Source organism: Carlito syrichta, unplaced genomic scaffold (genome assembly GCF_000164805.1).
Source record: "Carlito syrichta isolate Samal-C Ts95f unplaced genomic scaffold, Tarsius_syrichta-2.0.1 Scaffold301842, whole genome shotgun sequence".
In the NCBI taxonomy this organism is placed as follows: domain Eukaryota; kingdom Metazoa; phylum Chordata; class Mammalia; order Primates; family Tarsiidae; genus Carlito; species Carlito syrichta.
The window spans coordinates 89,750-112,347 of record NW_007245938.1 but is presented as its reverse complement, the minus strand read 5'-3'; the positions used below and the strand labels follow the sequence as shown (position 1 = coordinate 112,347).

General features: G+C 39.3%; 1 protein-coding gene across 1 annotated transcript in view; it reads left to right on the top strand.

Moving 5' to 3' along the window:
• The first annotated feature begins 5,022 nt into the window (after positions 1-5,022).
• LOC103257696 (coiled-coil domain-containing protein 138) overlaps positions 5,023-22,598 on the top strand; it is a 56,685-nt gene continuing 39,109 nt past the window's right edge. The window contains exons 1-2 of the mRNA XM_008055389.2: positions 5,023-5,135; positions 16,991-17,183. Coding sequence (XP_008053580.2) covers positions 5,028-5,135; positions 16,991-17,183 — 301 coding nt within the window. The 5' untranslated portion in view covers positions 5,023-5,027. The remainder of the gene's footprint in view (positions 5,136-16,990; positions 17,184-22,598) is intronic.

Below are 22,598 nucleotides of genomic sequence, written 5' to 3'. Positions count from 1 at the left end.
GCTGGGGGGGGAGAGAGGGGAATGAACAGTGGAACCTAAGAGTTGTTTAGCATAGTGAAATTATTGTGCATGATACATGGGCAGTACATGTCATTATACACATGTCAAAACCCTTAGACTGCACAACAAAAAGAGTGAATTCTAATGTAAACTCTAGACTTTAGCTAATAGTATGTCAGTATTGCCTCAGCAGTTTTAGTAAATGCACACTAATGAATCTGCTAATGACAGAGACTACTGTGAGTGGGAGACGTGCGTATATAGGCATCATCTCTACGTTCCCCTCAACACATTCGAAACCCTAAAACTGCTCAGAAAAGATGTCAATTCGTTTAGAAACAAAGAAACAGGAAGTAGAGAAAGACTGTCCATTTTTTTCAAAGAGCTTGGCTAGAAATACAAAAAGAGAAGATAATACCAAATGAATCTAGCGAGGTCTGGTTTTTCTTAAGCTGTGGGGATGTTTATAGTCCATGCCAAAGGTCAGCAAATATTTTCAGTAAAAGGGTCAGATGATAAATCTGTTAAATATTTTAGGTTTTCAGGCCAAAGTAGTTACATGATAAGAGAGGTATATTTTCACAAAATTTTTTAATGACAAATACTGAGTAAACTTTTTTCAGTTGGTGTACTAATGAAGATAATAGAATTTGGGGGCTATCATTTTACTTGATTGGGATTCCAAGTGTTTCCTGTCATCAAAACTAATGGCATATTTTCATCTGTTAATGCTTGTCTTTAATGAGAGTTTACATACTTCATCTTTGAGAATGTCTTTTCAAACTGATGACAGTTAAGTTCACAAGAGCAGATGAAATTCTCTATGGATACCAGTGGTGCAGTAACACATGATAATATTCAAATATTTTTCACAAAGTATCTGCTTTCAAGTAATACAGTGAATCACCATAGTTTAAACCTTACATTTCACAAGCTTTGTAAATTTTCCCAACTAAGTCTTTTTCTGATCTGCCCATTTAATTTTTTAAAATTGTGATGAAAACGTAACATAACATTTACCATTTTGGACCAGTTTTGGTGGCTCATGCCTGTAATCCATCACTTTGGGAGGCCAAGGTGGGAGGATCACTTGAGATCAACCTAGGCAACATAGTGAGACCTCATCTCTACAAAAAATTAAAAATTTAACCAGGTGTGGTGGTGCACATCTGTAGTCCCAGCTACTGGGGCTGAGGTGGAAGGATCACCTGACTTCAGGAAGTCAAAGCTCGGGGGAGTCATGATTTACCCTGGATAACACAGACCCTGACTCAAAAATAAAAGTAAAATAGAAATTTACCATCTTAGCCATTTTTAAGTGTACGGTTTAGTAGTATATTCACATTGTCGTTCAACAGTTCTCCAGAAGTCTTTCATCTTGCAACACTGAAACTCTGTACCCTATTGTCTTAGTGGATTTTGTGCTGCTATAACTGAACATCTGAAACTGCATAATTAATAAAGAACAGAAATGTACTTCTCACAGTCCTAATAGCTGGGAAGACCTAGATCAAGGCACCAGCATCTGCTGAGGCCTTTCTTGCTGTGTTCTCAGATGGCAGAAGACAGAAGGGCAAAAGGGGATGAATGCTGTGTGCCCACAGGGCAGAGAGCAGGAGGAAGTCAGTCCACTGTCACATGCCCTTTTCATAATGGCATTAATCCATTCACCACACACTTCCCATCTTCCAGCACTTATGTACTGGGGATTCGGTCTCTAGCACAGGAGTTCCAGGGACATACTCAAACCATGGCACCTAGTAAATAACCACTTACCGTTTTCACTTACCTCTGGGCCCTGGTGACCACCATTCAACTTTCTGCTTCAATGAGTTTGACATTAGAGTGCTCATAAAAGTGGAAGCATACACTATTTCTTTTTGTGACCAGCTTGTTTTACCTAGCATAACATCCACAAGGTCATGTTTGGAGCAGGTGACACGCTTTCCTTCCTTTTTATAGTGGAATAATATTAATTTATACATGTATGTCCCATGTTGTTTATCCGCTCATCTGTTGATGGACATGTGGACTGCTTCAGTCTCATCACTGTTGTGAACAATGCTGCTGTGAACATGGCGTGCAAATATCTCTTCAAGACCCTACTTTCAACTCTTTTGGACATACACCCAGAAGTGGAATTGCTGGATCATATGGCGGTTCTGCTTTCAGTCTTGGAAGAATTGCTCTCCGTGCTGTTCTCCATCCCTTCATATCTCTGCATGAATTGTAATGGAGATTACCTTGAATCTAGGTCATTTTGGATCACGTGGATGCCTTACCAGTGTTGAGTTTTCCAACCCATGAGCATGAGATTTCATTCTATTTATTTGTGTCTATCTTAATGTATTTCAGCACCATTTATAGCTTTCAGTGTTGTCTTTTACTTCCTTGGTTGGGCTTATTCCTACATTTTTATTGTTTTTAATGCTATTTTCAAATGGAACTTTTCCTAATTTCCTTTCGGAAACTTTTCTGAATTTGTTTATTCAGAAAAAAAATTTTTTTTTAATTGTGGAATCTTTAGGATATTTTATGTATAAGATTGTATCTCTGGGAACAGAGATAATTTCAGTTCCACCTTTCCAATATGGATACTTTTTCTTTTTCTTGCCTAGTTGCCCTGGCTAGACTTCCAGTACTATGGTGAATAGAAATGATGAAGGCCTGGATCCTTGTCTTACTCCTGATCTTAGAGGAAAGTCTTTCAGTCTTTTTACCCTTATGGTGTCACCTGTGGGCTTTTTTATATACAGCTTTTATTATGTTGTAGTAGTTTTCTTCTATTCAGTTTTTGAGTATTTTATCATAAGCAGGTGTTAAATCTTGTCCACTGTGTTTTCTGCATCAGCTGAGATAATCATGTGGGTTTGTCCTTCATTTTGTTAATGTGGTGTATAGCATATCTTTTTTATATATTGAACCATCCTTGCATTGCAGAAATAAAAACCACTTTGTCATGGTGTATAATCCTTTTAATATACAATCATGCGTGCATAATGATATTTGGGTCAATAATGGACTGCATATGTGATGGTAGTCCCATAGGATTATAATGCAGCTGAAAAATTCCTAGTGATATTGTAGCTATCATAATGCTGTAATGCAACACATTACTCACGTATTTGTGGTAATGCTGTTGTAAACAAACTTACTGTGCTGCCAGATGTTTAAAGTACAGCCCATACAATTATGTATATAATGCTTGATAATGATAATGTTACTGGTTTATATATTTACTGGTTTATATATTTACCATACTATGCATTTTATCTTTTTTTGATGTGTATCTTAGAATGTTTCTCTGTTGTTAAGTGATTCATTACTGTATATTGAAATGGGGAGAGGAGTTTACTACATAAAATTTTACTGAAATTATGACCTTAACAGAGTATGTGCTTACCACATCTCATTCATTCATAAAAGTACTATTTAGACATTTCTTAACTTAGAGGTGTCTGTGATTCTTTTCGGTTTTTTGAAAGACAGCAGAGTGGTCAGGCGGTAGAAGACAGGAAGGAGCAAGGAGAAAGCATGAGGCCAGGGATTTTATTGAGATTGCCACAGGAAAGGCGAGACACTTAGGACTGGCTAGTTAGAATAATTTTGACAGCCTCTAGACTGTGGGGGTGTCCCCGATTGCCTGGTCCATGGCCCTGGGAAGATTGAGGCAGAGTAAGGTTGAGGCGCAGGGGTCAGGTAGAGGAGGTTTGGCTCCGGCTTGGTTAGTTTGCCTATCAAGAGCATGTTCCAGGCTGAGCCCTTTTGCTGTGTCTAGGAATTGGCAGGCTCAGGGAGGGCAGTCTCTCCCCAACTAGAAAAGATGTTTTGAGATGTCAAAGTATTACAGTGTGCTGAAAATAAAAACACATGCATACAATACACTCAGAATCTTTAGTCCACAGAGTAGATACATGGTTGGCATAGCTATTTTCCTATTGTTATATAATTATGTCCAGGTTTATACTCCTATAAACAATGTAGCAGTAAATATCTTTGTATATGTGTTTTTAGAGGGATGTATTTTAGATAATTTTCTTAAGCTTGTATCCCAGAAGTGGCAGTATTCCATCAAAGCCTTAAAATGTATCTTTATGGTCTTGAAATCATTTAGTAAATGGTATACTTTTGAAGCAAAGTTCATAGACAAATTTAAAATTTTTTTAAAAATTTTTACAAATTAATATTAATTATTAAGATATTTATACAATGTAAACTTGTAAAGAGGAAAGTAAATATTACCTTAATTGCTAAAATTCAACTTAATTAAAACATCTTTCGGGCCGGGCGTAGTGGCTCAATCCTGTAATCCCAGTACTTTGAAAGGCCGAGGTAAGAGGATTGCCTGAGCTCAGGAGTTCGAGACCAGCCTGGGCAACTTGGCAAGACCTCATCTCTACAATAAATCAAAAAAATTAACTGGGTGTGGTGGCTTGTGCCTGTAGTTCGAGCTACTTGGAAGGGTGAGGCGGAAGGATCACCAGAGCCTTGAGGTTGAGGCTGCAGTGGCCGTGAACGTGTCACTGCACTCTAACCTGGGCAACAGAGTGAGACTCCAACTCAAAAAATAAAAAAAACACCAAATAAAATATCTTTTATGTAGCTTTTTCAATAGACATATTTTTATAATTGAGTTTTTTATTACATTTGCTCTTTTGTAACCAACTCTTTTTAAACCCTTTAACATGCCATGGCAATAAATTTAAGTTTAGGTTATCGTTTTAAATGGTTATATATGTACTATAAATTTATGTAATCATCTAAGGTTCAGAGAATATCTTTATATCGATTGATCTCCTTAAACTAAATGTGCTGTTATTGCTGGATAAAAGAAAATACATATTTAAAATGTCAAATACATATGGCCAGATTGTATTGCTTATGCTTTTAAAGTGAAGGCTTTTTGTTGGAGAACTTTTCTGTTTTCTTTTTATTGATAGTTTTTGGAAAATTGTGATAATTAACTTCAGACAACTAAAAATTCAGTTCCTTTATATTTTCCATCTTTTTATCTTTAGCTTTTGCCTATGATGACAGAGCAACTACAGTGGATGCCATTTGTGAATGCCAAACTTCATGAACCTTTTGTAAAATTTATATATTGGTCCCTAAGGCAGCTAGATGCGGGAACACAGGTAATTAATTAATAGGAATCTATTTCAAGTATATGCTATTAAAATTATTTCTCTTGGTCTTGTTTCACAATATTTTGTTTTGAATATATTCTCTTTATATTTCAGAATAATCTTCCCTATTCATAAGATGTCTTTCTGGGGTTTTGCTGGGAACTGCATTAAGCCCATATTTCAATCTGAGAAGAATTGACATATTTACTGTGTTGAGTCTTCCAATTATGAGCACAAAATGTCTCACCACTTATTTAGAACTTTGATTGCTTTCATCAGTGTTGTATAATTTTTAGCATAAAATTCCTGCATTTTAAAAAGTTTCTTAGCTAGGCATTTACATTTTTTGAGTGATTTTAATTGGTGTTTTATTTTGATGTCCACATATTCATTAATAGGATATAGAAATATAATTAATTTTTCCGTATATTTTGTAACCTTTGACCTTGACCTTATTGTTTTTACTTTTTTTGAGGATTCCTCAAGATTTTCTACATAGACAGTCCTATTATCTGCAAATGGAAATGGTTCTCCCCCACCTTTTCCATATGTATGCCTTTAATTTTCTTTTCTCACCTTACTACATTAGTAGAATTTGAGTGGTGAGAGCAGACATCCTTGCCTGTTCCCCATCTTAGGGGGAAGACTTCTATCACCATTCACATATAATATTATCTGTAGTATTTTTTATAGATGCTGTTTATCAAGTTGAGTTAGTTCCCTTGTATTCCTCTTATTCCTCATCAGTGGGTGTTGAATTTATTTGTGGGGTACGATACAGGAGTAGTATACAAGTGTTCATCACACAGGTAAAGTTTGGGCCTTCATTTGGTCCCCACTTTGCTTGGTTTGAGATCAGGTACCCTTTTGATGCTGTGTTCCCTCCCCCCACCCCCACACCAGCAGTATCCCACTATTGCCAATCTCTTTCTTATGGTATTGTGGTAAGTGTTCAGGGTCCACTTATAAGTGAGAACATGTGGTACTCTGTTCTTTGTTTCTGTAATAGATCATTGAGTGTGATAGACTCTGAATCCATCCAAGTTGCTGCAAAATCCGTATGTTTGTCCTTCTTTTTGGCTGCATAATATTCCATTGTGTATATGTACTACATTTTTGTATCCAGTCCACTTTCAGTGGGCAGCACGGTTGGTTCCATGTGTTTGCTATTGTGAATAATGCAATCAATGTGTATGTAAGTATCTTTTTTGTAGAATGGTTTGAGTTCCTCCAGGTATATTCCCAGTAAGGAGATTGCTGGGTCATATGGAAGGTCAGTTTCTAGTTCTTTCAGAAATCACCACACTGTTTTTTGAAGAGGTTGCACTAGTTTGCATTCCCGCCAGCAGTGTAGAAGCACTTCTTTTTCTCCTCATCCTCGCCAGTATTTGTTGTTTGTTTTATTAATGATGGCCATTCTTACTGGGATTAGATGGTATCTCAATGTGGTTTTGATTTGCATTTCTCTGATGATTAGTGAAGCTGAGCACTTTTCCATGTGTCTGTTGACTGCCTGTATATCATCTTTTGAGAAGTGTCTGTTCATGTCTTTTGCCCACTTTTTAATGGGGCTGTTTGTTTTTTCCCTTTTGGTGCATTTGAGTTGCTTTTAGATCCTAGATGTTAGGCCTTTGTCAGATATACAGTTGACAAATATTTTTTCCCATCTGTGGGCTGTCTCCCCTCTCTCTTGATGGTTTCTTTTGCTTTGCAAAAGCTTTTCAATTTGTTGAGGTGTCCCGCTTGTCTGTGTTATCTTTTATGGCATGGGCACTTGGGGTTTTGATCAGGAATCGGTTGCCAGTTCCAATTTTCATAAGGGTGTGTCCTGCATTTTCTATGGTTCTTATAGTTTGAGGTTTTACATTTAGGTCTTTGATCCATTTAGAGTTGATTTTGGTGTATGGTGATAGGTAGGAGTTCTGTTTCAATCTTCTACATGTGGTCAGCCAGTTTTCCCAGCACCATTTACTAAATAGGTTCTCCTCTCACCAGTGGTTGTTGGTGGAGGCTTTGTTGAAGATGAGTTGGTTGAGAAATTGAGGTTTTGCTTCTGGAATCTCTGTCCTGTTCCATTGATCCATATGCCTATTCTTGTACTGTTATGACTTGAGTTGCAAGAAGGAGACACGCCAGCAGGCCAAGTTCAAATTAAGAGTCCTTTATTAACACATGGTCAAGAGTAGGCTATCTCCAAGAAGCTCTTGACACTGGGCAAAATTAGCAAGAAGCTTATAAAGGCAAGAACCATAAGTGGGCTACATAGCAGGAGGGTGAGGGAATGAGGAACTAAAAACAAAAGGGAACAAAATATAGGAACAAACTATAAGGATGTGGCAGAGGAATTTTGCAAGGAATAATTTCTTAACGATTTCTTGGCGCAACATCTGATTTCAGTTAACAAAGCATACAGTTTCACAGAACTTGTGGCTAGGGAGTTTTGCAAACGGTCAGCAGGAACAGTCAGTGTGATCAGCTCAGGGGAACAAAGCTGTGGGTCTATAGTCATGGGAACATTACAACAATCACACGTAGACATTGGGAGGTTATTCTTAGGTCAGACAGGCAGCTACGATGAAGAATTTTTAACAAAATGGAGTTACTTATGCCAAGCAAGCTATTTTAACCAAAGGATAGATATTTCAGTACCAATACCAGGCTGTTTTGATTATTGTAGCTTTATAGTAAATTTTGAAGTCTGGAAGTGTGATACCTCCTGCTTTGTTTCTTCTACTATGGATTATTTTGGCTATTTTGGATCATTCATGTTTCCATGTGTATTTCTGGGGGTTTTTTTTTGTTTTTTGTTTTTTTTGAGTCGGAGTCTCACTCAGTCGCCCAGACTGGAGTGCAGTGGCCGCTCCCGGCCACCGCAGCCTCGACCTGCTGGGCTCTGGCGATCCTTCTGCCTCAGCCTTCCGAGTAGCCAGAATTACAGGCATGCGCTATCATGCCCGGCTGATTTTTTGATTTATTGTAGAGATGAGGTCTTGCTGCCCAGGTGGGTCTCGAACCCGCGGGCTCAGGCAATCCACTCACTTCAGCCTCCCAAAGGCGTGGGATTACAGGCTGAGCCACCGAGCCCGGCTCCATGTGTATTTCTATATCATCATTTCCAGGTCTGAGGAGAGTGATGTTGGTAATTTAATGAGTACTGCGTTGAATGTATAGATTGCCTTTGGTAGCATGGGCATCTTAACAATGTTAATTCTTCCTATCCATGAGCATGGACTATTTTTCCACTTGTTTGTGGCCTCTGGGATTCCTTTGAGCAGTGTTTTGTAGTTTCATTCTAAAGTTCTTTCACTTCTCTGGTTAGGAAGATGCTGAGGTATTTAATTTTTTTGTGGCTATTGTGAATGGGATTGTCCTTTTTATTTGGGTCTCTGCCTGCTTGTGGTTGGTGTATACAAATGCAACTGTCTTTTGCACATTTATTTTGTACCCCGAGACTTTGCCAAACTCTTTTATCAGTGAGAGCAGGTTTTTGACACATTCTCTCAAATTTTCGAGGTATAGGGTTATATTGTCAGCAAAGAGGGCTATCTTCTTCTTTTCCTATTTGAATACCCCTGATTTCCTTCTCTTGTCTATTGCTCTAGCTAGGACTTTCAACACAATGTTGAACAAGAGGGGAAAGAGTGGGCAGCCTTGTCTTGTTCTAGTTTTCAAGGGAAATGTCTCCAGTTTCTGTCAATTTAGCAATATGCTGACTGTGGGTTTTTCATAGATGGTACTTACTATTTTGAGGTATGTTCCTTCAGTGCCTAGGTGTTTGGGGGTTTTTTTCAAGAAGGGATACTGGATTTTATCAAAAGTTTTTTCTGCATCTAATGAGATAATATTGTAGTTCTTGTTTTTATATCTGTTGATGTATTTAATTACATTTATGGTCTTGCAGATGTTGAACCAGCCCTGCATCTTGGGGATGAAGCCTACTTGGTCATGGTGGTTGATTTTTGAGATGTATTATTGGATTCAATTTGCTAAAATCTTATTGAGAGTTTTTGCATCTATGTTCATTAGGGATATTGACCTGTAGTTCTTTTTCTTTGTTGCATCTTTACCCGGTTTTGGTATCAGTGTGATGTTAGCTTTGTAAAATGATTTGGGGAGAATTCCATCTTTCTCAATTACCTGGAATACTTTCAGTAGGGTTGGTATCAGCTCCTCCTTGTACGTTTTGTCGAATTCTGCTGGAAAGCTGTTCAGTCCGGGGCTTTTTCTGTCGGTAGTTTTCTTAGGCCAGAGTCAATTTCCTGGGTTGTTATCGGTCTATTTATTGTCTCAGTGTCTTCTTGTTTCAACCTTGGGATGTCATGTGATATCAGAAAGTCCTCCATTTCATTTAGGTTATCAAGTTTGTTTCCATACAAGTGTGCATAGTAACCTCTGATAATCTTTTGTATTTCTTTGGGGTCAGTTGTGATTTGATCTTTTGCATTTCTGATTGTGTTTATTTGGGCCTTTTCTCTCTTCTTCTGGGTCATTCTGGCTAGGGTCCATCAGTCTTGTTTATTCTTTCAAAGAACAGCTTTTTGTTCTGTTGATGTTTTTGTCTTCTCTGTCCCATATTTGGGCTTTTACTTTGGTCATCTGGATTCTTCTGCTGAAGTTGGGGTTTTGGTGGTCTTGTCTTTCCAGCTCCCTTAGGTGATTTGTTAGGCTGTTAACTTGTGATCTTTCCATTTTCTTGATGTGTGTTCATAGAGACGTAAATTCCCCTCTTAGAACTCTTTTCGTGGCAGCCCAGAGGCTTTGGCAAGATGTTTCTTCACTTTCATTTGTTTCCAGGAATCTTCTGGTTTCTGTTTTGGTTCCACTGTTGACTCAGTAGTTGTTCGTCGTCATGCTGTTTACTGTCCTTGTCTTTGTGGACTTGGGGGGAGTTTTGTTGGTGTTGATGTTTATTTTATTCCACCGTGGTCTGAGAAGCTGCATGGCAGTATATTGATCTTCTGAAATTTGTTTATGCTTGGGTTATGGCCGAGGATGTGATCGATCTTAGAGTATGTTTCGTGTGGTGGTGAGTAGAATGTATATTCTGTGGTTATTGGGTAGAATATTCTGTAGGTATCTATTAAGTCCATTTGGTCGAGCGTCAAGCTGAGGCCTGGATCTCTTGGTTGATTTTTTGCCTTGATGATCTATCTAGGGTTGTTAGTGGGTATTTAAGTCCTCAGCTATAATAGTGTTAGAGTCAGTAACTTTTTTTAGTTTACTTAGTAGTTGCTTTATAAACTCTGGTGCTCCTGTGCTGGATGCCTATATATTTATGATGGATACTTATTGTTGATGGATTGAACCTTTTATCATTATGTAGTATACTTTTGTATTTTTTAAACTCTTGATAGCTTAATGGTTGTTTTGTCTGATATTAAGATTGCCACTCCTGCCTTCTTTTGTGATCCATTTGCCTGAAAACTCATTTTCCATCCCCAACTTTGAGTCTGTGTTTGTTCCTTGCGATGAGATGAGTTTCCTGGGTGCAGCAAATAATTTGGTCATGGCTTTTTTATCCAGTTTACCATTCTTTTGTCTTTTAAGCGGTGCATTTAGTCCATTCACATTCAGGGTGATTCTTGAAATGTGTTTGTTTATCCTCGTCATAAGGTTCTTATAAACGTTTTTTGTTTGTTTGTTTGTTTTCTCTTAGCTTTTGAGTTGATGTATGTGTATGTTTTCAAGTTTGCTGTTGTGATGTAATCTCTGTGGATTCTGTATTCAGCTATTCTCAGTAAGTACATAGTCGTTCTTTTTTTTTTTTGCTTGCTTAATACCTTTTAAAGCATCTCCTTTAGAGCTGGTCTGAAAGCTGCATAATCTCTTAGGGATTAGGTATCTGGGAAGGATTTTAATTCTTCATTGCTGATGAAGCAGAGCTTGGCTGAGTAGGAAATTCTTGGTTGAAATTGTTTATCTTTGAGGACTTTGGATATTGAACATCAGTCCCTTCTAGCTTGTAACTGTTTCTGCTGATAGATCTGCTGCTATTCTGGTTGGTTTTCCCTGGGAGGTAGTCTGACCTTTCTCTTTTGTTGCCTTTGGGGTTTTTCTATTGGCCCTACTTTGTGTAGGCTCTTTGCTATGTGTTTAGGGATTGGTATTCTCATTTGATGTCTTGTGGGGGTTCCCTGTATCTCTTGTGTTTGGATGGTCACGTCTCTGGTGAGATGAGGTAAGTTTTCTTGGATAACCTCCTGGAATACTTGCTCCAAGGTGTTTTCCATTTCCCTTTCTTCTTCTGGGATAACCAGTCAGGCATAGTTTCAGCCTCTTGATATAATCATACATCTCTTGGAGGCTTCGTTTTATTCTTTCTATGTTTTTTACAGATTGGGTTGATTCCATATTTTGGTTTTCAGGTTCTAAGATTCTTTCTTCTGTTTGATAAATTCTGCTTTCCATGCTTGTCATCTTATTTTTTTCCTGGATGAAATTTTTATGGCCAAAATTTCTGTTACAAGTTCTTTCAGTGTTGCATCTTGTCTTTCTTGAGTCTTATTCACTCCTTCCATCCGTTCCTTTATCCCTGTTGTATTCTGGGGCCACTTATTGGTGACTTCCTTTGGGCTCTGAGGTCTGATTTTTTTAAGGCATTTTTTTTCTTTGTTTCACTGGGAATTGCCTGTGTTCTTCCTTTGATTTTTTTCCTCGTTTGTGGCAGATCTTTTTGTTTTCTCTTTGGTTCCATTATTCAGTGGCAGTTGGAGAGGTTTTTACTTCTGATGTTTGTTCAGCCCTCTACTCTTCCTTTATCAGGGCTCTGAATTTGTTCTATTTTGAAATAGGACTGTTGGTGGGAAACTTTGCTGTCTCTTATAGTTTTGAGAGTCAAATAAGGCAGAGGATGGGGAGTTAGGATTCAGAAACTACTTGCAAATCACAGTGTTCACTTATTGTGGTATGAGTTCCCTGAGACCCACTCCCCACTACCACTCTATATGACAGTGCAGCGGGTACATGTGTGTACCCCCTGAGTTCAAGCAAGATACAGTAACAGCAATGAGGAGAATAGAGAAAAGTAGAACGAAATAAGATGGACAAAAATTTACAAATAATAAAAAATGAAGAAAACACAGAACAATTAAACAATGAAAGTAGAAATCAGAACAAAAAACAGTTGAACACACAGACACACAAACACACCAAAACAAATGAATAACACCAAAACAAAAAAGAACAACAAAAAAAAAACCCCAGGAAAATCAAACACACAAAAAATAAAATCGGGGGAATGCAGATCAAACTCTCACATGCACAGTCATGCACAAAAGGAAAATATAAAAAATTTAAAAATCTAATGAACAGGAAAAAAACCCCTGCCCTCTTGCAGCAGGTTCTATAATTGTTCCTCTCAGCTGCTTCTCTGCTGTCTCCTGCAGAGCTTTGACCTCATTCACAATCTCCCCCGTGTCCCACCCAGGGAAGGAGGTGAGGGCAGTGGGGGGGGGTGGGACTTCAGTCCTCCCTTCCCACTCCCCTGTGGTCAGGGTGATTCTTCCAGTGGGGAGGTGCAGAATTATCTTCTCCCAAGTACTGGCAGGGTGAGCGTATGCCCCAGCCAGGCTTATTCTGGAGTAGAGGCCGCCTCTTATGGTTGACCAGGCTCCGCCTTGGTGTATTTCTCTGTCATGCCCCAGCCATATGGTCTGATATTCAGAGTATTACTGGGGAGGAGGGGATTAGGCAAGCCCTGGACTTACCACTGATCTGATCTCTTTGGAGGTCTTACTAATCCTTTTCTGGCCACACCCTTTGCCCTGAGACTGAATCAGGGTAGGGATGGGGGGCCGGAGACTCGGCACTCTTCCAGCCCCTCCCGAGTCTGTGACTTCAAGGTGTTCCCTCTGGGTCATGATCCGCCCGAGTGGTTGATCATCCCGTCACAGAGAGCGGGTCTGTTGCTCCGTGGTGAACAAGCTGGAGCACTCTCCTGCCCAGGTTTCAGGATGGTGGCAGGGTGCCTCTTTCATCTTCTCCATTGAGGCTCTGCCGCTGGGCTCCCTCCACAGCCCTTACTGCCAGTGTCTGGCCAAGCACTGTAGCGGTGAGGCAAATCCTGGAACTGGCAGTCTCTCCCGCTGCAGTGAAGCAGAGCCTGGAGCTGGCAGTCTCTCCTGGCAGCTTCTTCCTGGGAAGGCCTCGGTTGGTTTAAAAAATTGGTGCTTCGCTTCTGTGACCCAGGAAGCACTAGGAACCAAGCAGAGCCGCTGCGGCTTTGCCAGGAGAGCCCTGGCCACTTGCTCCTGAACCCCCACTCAGTCAGTCTCTCCTGGCAGCTTTTTTCCAGAAAGAACTTTGCTGATTTTTTTTTAATGGCGCTCAGCTTCTGTGCCCCAGGAAGCGCTAGGGACCAAGCAGAGCAGCTGTAACACCAGTTTCTTTACCAGGAGATCCCTGGCCATTTGCTCCCAAGCTCCCACTTGGTCAGTCTCTCCTGGCAGCTGCTTCCCAGGAAGGACTTTGTTGATTAGGAAAAAAAGGTGCTCGGTTTCTGCATCCCAGGAAGCACTAGGGTCCAAGCCGAGCAGTGACGGCACCAGCTGCTTCACCAGGAGAACCCTGGCCACTTGTTCCTGAGCATCCCACTCAGTCAGCCACCCACATGCCCACTTAATCACCAATAAGGACGCAAAATTTTCCATACACTCACGCATGCAGACTGGGACTTGCATAGTTCAACTGGCTCTGCCGCCATCTTCTTTTAACCAGCCTGAATTTTTAAAAATGCTTTTTCTGCATATAATTTTATTCATCTTTAACTTGTTAATATGGTGGATTACATTGACTTTCAAATTTTGAATCAGCCATGCATCTCTGAAATAAAGCCCACCTTTGTTGTGGCGTTTAATTCTTTTTATATATTGTTGAATTATGTTTGCTAATATTTTGTTAAGGATTTTTGCATCTGTATTCATGAGAGATTTTGGTCTGTAGTTTTCTTTGTTTTGAACTGTTTTATTGATCTTTTTTTTTTTTTTTTTTTTTTTTGAGTTTGAGTCTCACTCTGTCACCCAGACTGGAGTGCAATGGCTGCTCCTGGCCACCACAGCCTCGACCTGCTGGGCTCCGGCGATCCTTCCGCCTCAGCCTTCCAAGTAACCGGAACTACAGGCGCATGGTACCAAGCCTGGCTAATTTTTGATTTATTGTAGAGATGAGGTCTCGCCAAGTTACTCAGGCGGGTCACGAACCCACGGACTCTGGCAATCCACTCACCTCGGCCTCCCAAAGTGCTGGGATTACAGGCTGAGCCACCAAGCCCGGCCAGTTTTATTGATCTTTCAAAGGATCATCTCTTTGTTTCGTTGGGGCTTTTTTCTATTTTTCTGTTTTTAATTTCATTGATTTCTTCTCTTTATTATTTTGTTACTTCTACTTGCTTTGATTTATTTTGCTCTCCCTTTTCTAGGTTACTGAGGTGAAAACTTAGATTATTAATTTGAGGCTTCTTTTTTAACATATGCATTTAGTGTTATTTTTCTTTTCTTTTTTTTAAAGATTAAAAAATATAGTTTATTTAGAAAGTAAATTTGAGAGAGAGAGAGAGAGAGAGGAGATTTACCTCCCCAAGGTAGGGGAGGGGGCCAAAGCTTAAGAAAACATGGCCAGACCATAGCTCAAAGAGCACATGGCCAGATCATATCTTAGCAAGGCAATGACTTAGCATTGTTTTTCCGTCCTGTTTTAACTGTTTCACACATTTTGAACGTTGCCCTTTCATTTTCATTCAAATTAATGTATTTTCAAATTTCCCTTGAGATTTCTCTTTGACCTTGAATTATTTAGAAGTTTGTCATAGGTCTTTCTGTTTCTCTGGTCATATTGTTGAGGTTGTTTTATGACTGACGATGCATATTCTGTTGTTGGATGAGTGTTACATAAATATTAATTTGATCCTGTTGATTGTTTGTGAGAGTATCTTTGCTGGTATTTTGTCTAATTGTTCTATAATTGCTGAGAGATGGGAGTTGAAGTCTCCAGCTGTAATTGTAGATTTATATGTTTCTCCAATTAGTTTCATCTGGTTTTGCCTTGAATTTTGCAAACCTATTGTTTGGTGCATATACATTTAGGATTGTTATGTCTTATTGGTGGATTTGCCCTTTTATCATTTTGTAATGTTCTTCTCTGTCTCTGGTAATTTATAAGGCTGCACCTGGCTAATTTTTTGATTTTCTGTAGAGACAATGTCTCACTGTTTTGCTTAGGTTGGTTTTGTTTGTTTTTTTTTTTTGAGTTGGAGTCTCATTCTGTCGCCCAAACTGGAGTACAGTGGCCAGGAGCGTAGCCTTCCAAGTAGCTGGAACTACAGGCACTAATTTTTGATTTATTGTAGAGATGAGGTCTCGTCAAGTTGCCCAGGCGGGTCTTGAACCCGCGGACTCAGGCAATCCACTCACCTCGGCCTCCCAAAGTGCTGTGATTACAGGCTGAGCCACCGAGCCCGGCCTAGGTTGGTTTTTAACTCCTGGGCTGAGGTAATCTTCCTGCCTTGATCTCCCAAAGTGCTGGAATTACAGGCATGAGCCACTGCAACCAGCCTTAAAATGAGAGTTTTAAAATAGACAGCATATAGCTGGATTGTTTTCTTTTTTAATCAGCTTTTTCAAGTTCTGTCAATTGGTATTTTAGATCATTTGCATTTAATGTACTTATTCATATGTTGGGGCTTAAACTGGAACTTTATTTTATTTTTGTTTTTTGCTTACTTTTTTTGTTTTTGTTTTTTTCCTGTGGGTTTTTCTCTTGTTTGTTTGTTTGTTTTTTGAGTCAGAGTCTCACTCTGTTGTCCAGGCTGGAGTGCAGTGGCACACTCATGGCCACCCCAGCTTCAATCTGCTGGGCTCAGGCTATCCTTCTGCCTCAGCCTTCCAAACAGTCAGAACTATAGGCACTCGCTACCACACCCAGTTAATTTTTTGACAGATTGTAGAGATGAGGTCTCACCAAATTGCCCAGGCTGGTTTCGAACCCCTGGGCTCAGGCAGTACTCTTGCCTCAGCCTCCCAAAGTGCTGAGATTACAGGCTTGAGCCACTGTGCCCAGCCTGTTTCTGTTTTTAATTTCTTTTTTTTTTTTTCCTGTTTCCTTGTACTTGAACATTTAATTTAATCTTCATTTATCTCTACTGTTTTGAGTATTGTATCTTTATGTAGCTTTTTAAATAGTTCTTGGTATTGCATATGTCTTAATTTAGATTCTTTAAGATGGAGAGTACCCTCCATTGATTAGGAGAGACACAAGATGAAAATAAAAATTTTACTACTGATTCATGGCATACTTGGAGACCACACATGTAGAGATCGGGGAGCGCAGGCAGGGACTGAAAGTGGGAGGGGGACTCATGAGCCAGTTACTTCATTGGCGGCCAGGATGTCATCCCAGCGGGTTTTCTGTGGGGAGTTTTCATTTATGAGTTGAACGCAACCAGGTACAAGTTCCAGGAGGTCACACAGTGACTGACAGGTAGTTACTGTGGCATATCTGCACACATACCTCCGAGTGGGGTATCAGGATCAGTAAGGCAAGTCCAACAGGCTGCATTCAGCCGTCTAGTTGACAGTGATGGTGGAGCAGTGAGGAATTGAGAGCAGGTACTCCCGCTCTGTACAGGGATGTTTCTCAGTGCCAGAAATACAGCATGATCTTATGTTCTTATATGTTTTAGAAAAATATGCAGTCATACTTGAATAATTTTTAAAAAATTGTTTATAAAGTATTACGTTTTAATTTGACATGCTTTTAACTTCATTTCTTTAATTAGCAGAAAATTCACTTTTAATTTATATATTTGATCATGGCATTTAAAATAGCTATTTTCTGAATAAATATGCTAAGAGTGTACATATTTTTAACAGCACTCAACTATGACATCAACATTGAGGAGATTGGGTGAAGACATATTTAAAGGAGTAGGAACAAAAGGAATTCAGGATACTTCTTTAGAGCATTCTGTGGAGAATAAATCAAAGACAGCTGCTTTTTTTAGGAGCTCCTATTTGCCATTGAGATTTTTATCAACCTTAATTGTTCTCAAAACAGTCACTCAAGGTAAGCTTTCCAGTGTGCAAGGTATAATTTTAGTAAATAGCTTGGAGAGTAGCCTATATACTATACAACAAAGCAATTGTTTTATAGTCAAATATGTTTCACATTTTCAGAATGTAGGTAATTTTGAGTGTTTCATAATGGTGGCACCTTACAAAACACTACTTTTATTTGCTGAATTTGCATGAATGAAGTCTTTAGTTGGATGTTGCCTCCTCCCAGAAGCCTTTGTTTCTTCTCTTAGGTTATGTTCCTATTAACACCCTTTACTTACAGCCATTTGTATTTGACACACAAAATGGAAATTGCTAGTTAGTTTATTATTTTCTGCTAGCAAGTAGGTTAGCAAACTATAGTCCATGGGCAAAATCTGGTATCACGTGTTTTTTCAATAAGGTTTTCTCCCACAGCCATGCTCGTTTGTTATACAACAGCAGAGTTGAGTAGTTTGGTGGCAGAGATTATGTGGTCCCCAAAGCCTGTAATATTATTATCTGGCCCCTTCTAGAAAATGTTTGGAAGTTTGTTGAGGAAAAAATGTGTCTTGTCTACCCTTGTATCCTCCTGCACTTGGCATGGTGTATTTATAATAGTGAAGAAGAAAATAGGTGAATTAAAAATAATTCTTCAATCACTGTTTACTCTAACTAATATGGTTTTTATATGTAGCTACAGTTAGTTATTCTTTTTAGATTGTTATGTGTGAGAATTTTTGTTAAAGTGAGTCATGCCAATGTAGACAAACAACATCATCTTTCTGTCTTGCCTGTTTGTTAAGTTATACAACTTGGATTTTTTTTAAATGACAGTAATTCAACTTGACTTTCTTCTTTGAAGTGTGTTTTATTAGCTACTCCTTGTGGTGTGGAATTGATGAAAAAGCAAACAGTGATCTAATTTTGCTTTTTTAGTTATTTTGCCTCCTTTTGATTTTGGTTCTCAAAGTTATAATAGACTGAGTGGTGAATGTTTGAAAGGTCACTTATGAAAAAGTAGCACATACTATCCCAAAATAAAGTTCACTACAGGCCAGTTTGAGAAGCTTCAAAAATAAACACACACACACACACCCACACACACACACACACACACACACACACACACACACACATATACATATACACATACAAATAGATTCTGAATAAAGTTTTAGCTGACCAATTATAGCCACACATTAAAAAATATACATATTTACTGGAGATCAAATGAGGTTACTATCAGGAATTTCAAGCCACTTTAATATAAGAAAAAATGTTAACCTTTAATCGTTGAATTAATGAGATATCTAAAATAATATATCAGTATATATATGATAACATTATTTGATAATACATAACGTTCATTCCTGTGATAAAACTCTAAAAAAAAGGCAAAAATGCAATGGGGATATTTACTTGAAATGGGGGCACTAGGTACTCCCTGTCACCACTTCTGTGCAGCGCAGTATTAGACAACCATCTGTAATGAGCCGTGAAGAAGTGAAGGGGGAGCATCGAAAAGGAGTGGAGACAGCTTTCAGCCTGTGGGTACTCTATATTAGTTGAAAGCACTTAAAGGAATGCAACAGACACAAAGATATGGATGAATAATGGATGAATACATAGGTTGGTGAAGATTACTGTTGAAGTTGAATGTCAGAAATGAAGGACTTTTATTCCTCTTACCTGTGAAGACCAACTATGTCAAAAATTAGAAGATGCCACACATAGCTTTGTGTAATACCAATTAAAATTCCAACGGAGTATGTAAGTTGGGAAAGTGATAGGAAAGTTTATATAGAAAAAAATTTCTAACAAAGCAAGTATGACAGCAAGACTAGGGCAGAAGCTTGCCATAGCAGACTTTAAAACAATCATAATATGTAATAATAAAAAATGAGTAATGATTGTGATTTAATGCATCAAAATAAAACCGTGGGATAGGAAATCCAGAAATGAAACAAAATTGACACTTTGACTGGTCGTCCTAGTGGCTCACGCCCATAATCCCAGCACTTTGGAAGACTGAGGTGAGAGAGGATTGCTTGAGCCCAGGATTTTGAGACCAGCCTAGGCAACATAGTGAGACTTTGTCTCTACAAAATTAAAAAATAAGCTGGGCATGGTGATGCATGCCTGTAGTTCCAGCAACTAGGGAGACTGAGGCAGGAGATAAGGCTGCAGTGAGCCGTAAGCTCTGTAAGCATGCCACTACACTTCAGCATCAGTGGCAGAGTGAAACTCTGACTCAAAAAAAAAAAAAAATGATGATGACAGTATGTAAAGAAATGTCAAACTTAAAACACCAAAAACAAAATTGGAACTTCATATTATTTGTTGAATTAATGAATTTTCTTCCTTTTGCAAGTCATTTTTTTAATAACACAGAATTATGTCAAGTGTGACGCTGATGATAGAATTAATAGACAAGGAGTTGACTACAGTTATTAGTTATTAGAACTATATTCCGTATGTTTCAGAATTTAGAGGAAAACATGAGCATGGTAAGGAGACACATAGAAGATATGAAAAGAAAAAAGACATCAATCAAATTTCTGGAGATGAAGAAACAGTGCCTGGGATTAAAGATACCCTGGAGAGAATTGGGTATTGAAACAAGAAATTAGTAAACTAAGACACATAGCACTAGAAACTCCACAGTGATTCACAGGGAGAAGAAAAAATATGATCGTCTTGAAGTCTGCTAGGCAAGCTTCTGCCCTAGGCTTGCTGTTATACTTGTATTAAGAAAAATCTATTAAAAAGAAAACAACATCAGTGAGTTTGGGGACAAAATTATACAGTCTGATATAGTCCGTGAAGAGGAAAGACAAAAAATGTCTCCAGAAATAATGGTCCCAGTTTTCTCAGCATAATGAAAACTATAAGCACACAAATCCAAGATGTGTATCCAGCTAAGGTCACAGTCACTCCTGTTCTCTCCTCCTGGGCCTTTACTAGACAACTGGGTGTCACCTCTCGCCTCCACACACTGGCCACTGGATTTCAGGAATGTGGCCTGAGCCCTGCTCTCCTGTTCACTCTCCTTGACCTTGCAGTGGCTTCATCACTGCTCCCTCAGCCACAGGCAGCCTCCCAGTCTCCTGGCTTCCCTCTGCCCTGTTGCACTCCCTTTGCACTTGCTGCCAGCAGTTCTTGCTCACGAGGCTCTTGCCTAGCAGATGTCCTCCCCACAGGCTCCTCAGTCTGGTGGCCTCAGGAAAGGCTGGAGACAAATCCCGTGGAACAAGGAAGAGATGTGAGAGTCCTTCTTTTCTTTATGGACTAGCCACTCCCAACCCAGGCACTAGCGTCTCCTGCGAGCCCAAACCTGGTGAGTCTAGGTTCTTCTGTGACCTGGGACCAAGGCCTGAGCTGCCACCTTTGAGAGAGAAGCCCGAATGCTGTGGGGCTCTGGGGAGAAGAGTGCTTCCCGATGGCTGGTCCTCTCTCCAGCCTGCCCGTAGGCGGGGTGTGCCTGCATGCAAGACCTGGAGCTGAGAAGGGCTGGACAGGGCGCACATGCCAGTGGACACAGGTATTCAAGGAGCCTTGGTCCTGGCTAGGCCCCAGCACATGCCAGCCCCCAGGAAGAAAGGTCAGAGCCCGATGGCTCCCAGAAGCTCTGTCAGATGCTGTCATGATCCAGGTGGTCAGAGTGAGACCCAGGAAAGGAAATGTCCTCTGTCAGTAAGACTCAGGCCTCCTGGTCCAGTACTCCCTGGCAGATGATCACCACACATTTACAGCCCTCACCCTAGGACCCTGATGCAAATTGCTGGCCAATGCGGTGCCTGTTAAGAGGCCCCGTGGGGTTGCGTTTGGAGGAGACTGAGGTTGGCAGCATCCTAACGCTGATGTATGAGTCAGGAAAGAGTTACATCCTGAAAAAGTCCCTGAACTTGGAAATATTATTTTAAATGGGTGCTTCAGAGATTTAAAAACTGTGCCAGCTTTCATGGGAAATAAGAGTAAGAACCCAGAGAGGCCCCCAATCCTTTGATTACTACTTTAAAAAGATATCTACATGTTTATATGGTACATCTTAGTCTATGTCATGGGAAAGCAGCTCTCTGGGCTAAAAGATAGATGCACCTCAAGAAAAAAAGAAGGGCCATTGTGGTCTGTAGTTCAGAATGTTTGGGAAATTTGAGGATAAGCAAAGTTTAATAATTTCATTAATGGCCTATTGAGCATTATAAATCTCTAAAACTTGAACATACTGTATGCAGCCTTTCCCAGACGTACTTAACTTCCAAATCCTTCTTGGAAAAGCAATATGCAGGACTAATTTTCTGAGGAAGACAGGGAAATACTGTCTCACAATATGGGGTATCCTTGTAATACCTTGTGAAAATTCACATTACCCCGAGGAATGTGTTTTCTATTCCTGTTTTATAAATAAGAAGCACCTTCCTATTTTTAAATAGAGAGAGAGAACAGATGTTAAGAAAGGTGGGTGGCTCTGAATTCACATCAGTATCAAATTCCAGAGCTGATCGGCTGTTTCCTTTTTTACTTTGTTTCTACTTTCATCGTCAGGTGCTCCAAAGAAGTTGGGTAGGCTGAAAGTTGGAAGGAAGTCCTTGCATCTCAACTTTTATAACCTTGGGACATAGCAAAGAAAGTAAAAGAGCTAGGAAAGGAAACAGTAATCTGGTAAATACCATGAGGAAAAATGATTGTGAACACGGAGGAAAAGAAAATGTAGATATACTGCCTTATCGTGCACTGCAGTATGTTCTGGGAGAACTAAAAATTCAAACATAAGAAACACTCTTACATCAGATCAGTAGACTTGACTCTGGTAAGAAGGTGTTTCCTATTTATAAAACAGAAATATCAGTTATAAGATTGATAAATTCAGTAGAATAAATATAAAAACGTGGCAGATAATATACATAATATTAAATGCTTAATAGCCCAAATATATATAGATCTATACAGGTAATACCTAGTTACATTGAGTAGATTGTTCATGTAAAAATCAGCACACATCATAATACTTGGTATGATTTAACACTGTAATGCTAAGCCCTTTGTACCCTATCTCTGATGATTATTTTCCTCATATTAATGATGAGGTTTACAAAGGTTAGATAATTATGCTGCAGCCGTGCAACCAGTAATTGACAGAGTCTAACTTAGGCTAGCTCTATTCATTTCCTAAGAGTATGTACTTCATGAGATAACCAAAGATATAATAACATATAGCATTTACTGTTATGGACTCAGCGCTTTATGTATATCAACTTGTTTAATCCTTACATCAAGACCATGAGATATCACTATTATTAATATTTCAGCTTTACAAATGAGGAAATTGAGGCATAGAGAAGTTAAACCTGCACACTTAATCGATATGCTATGCTGAATCTCTGAAATACGATTTAACTATAGGATGTAACCTCGTATCTATTACTCACAAAAGTAAAATGAT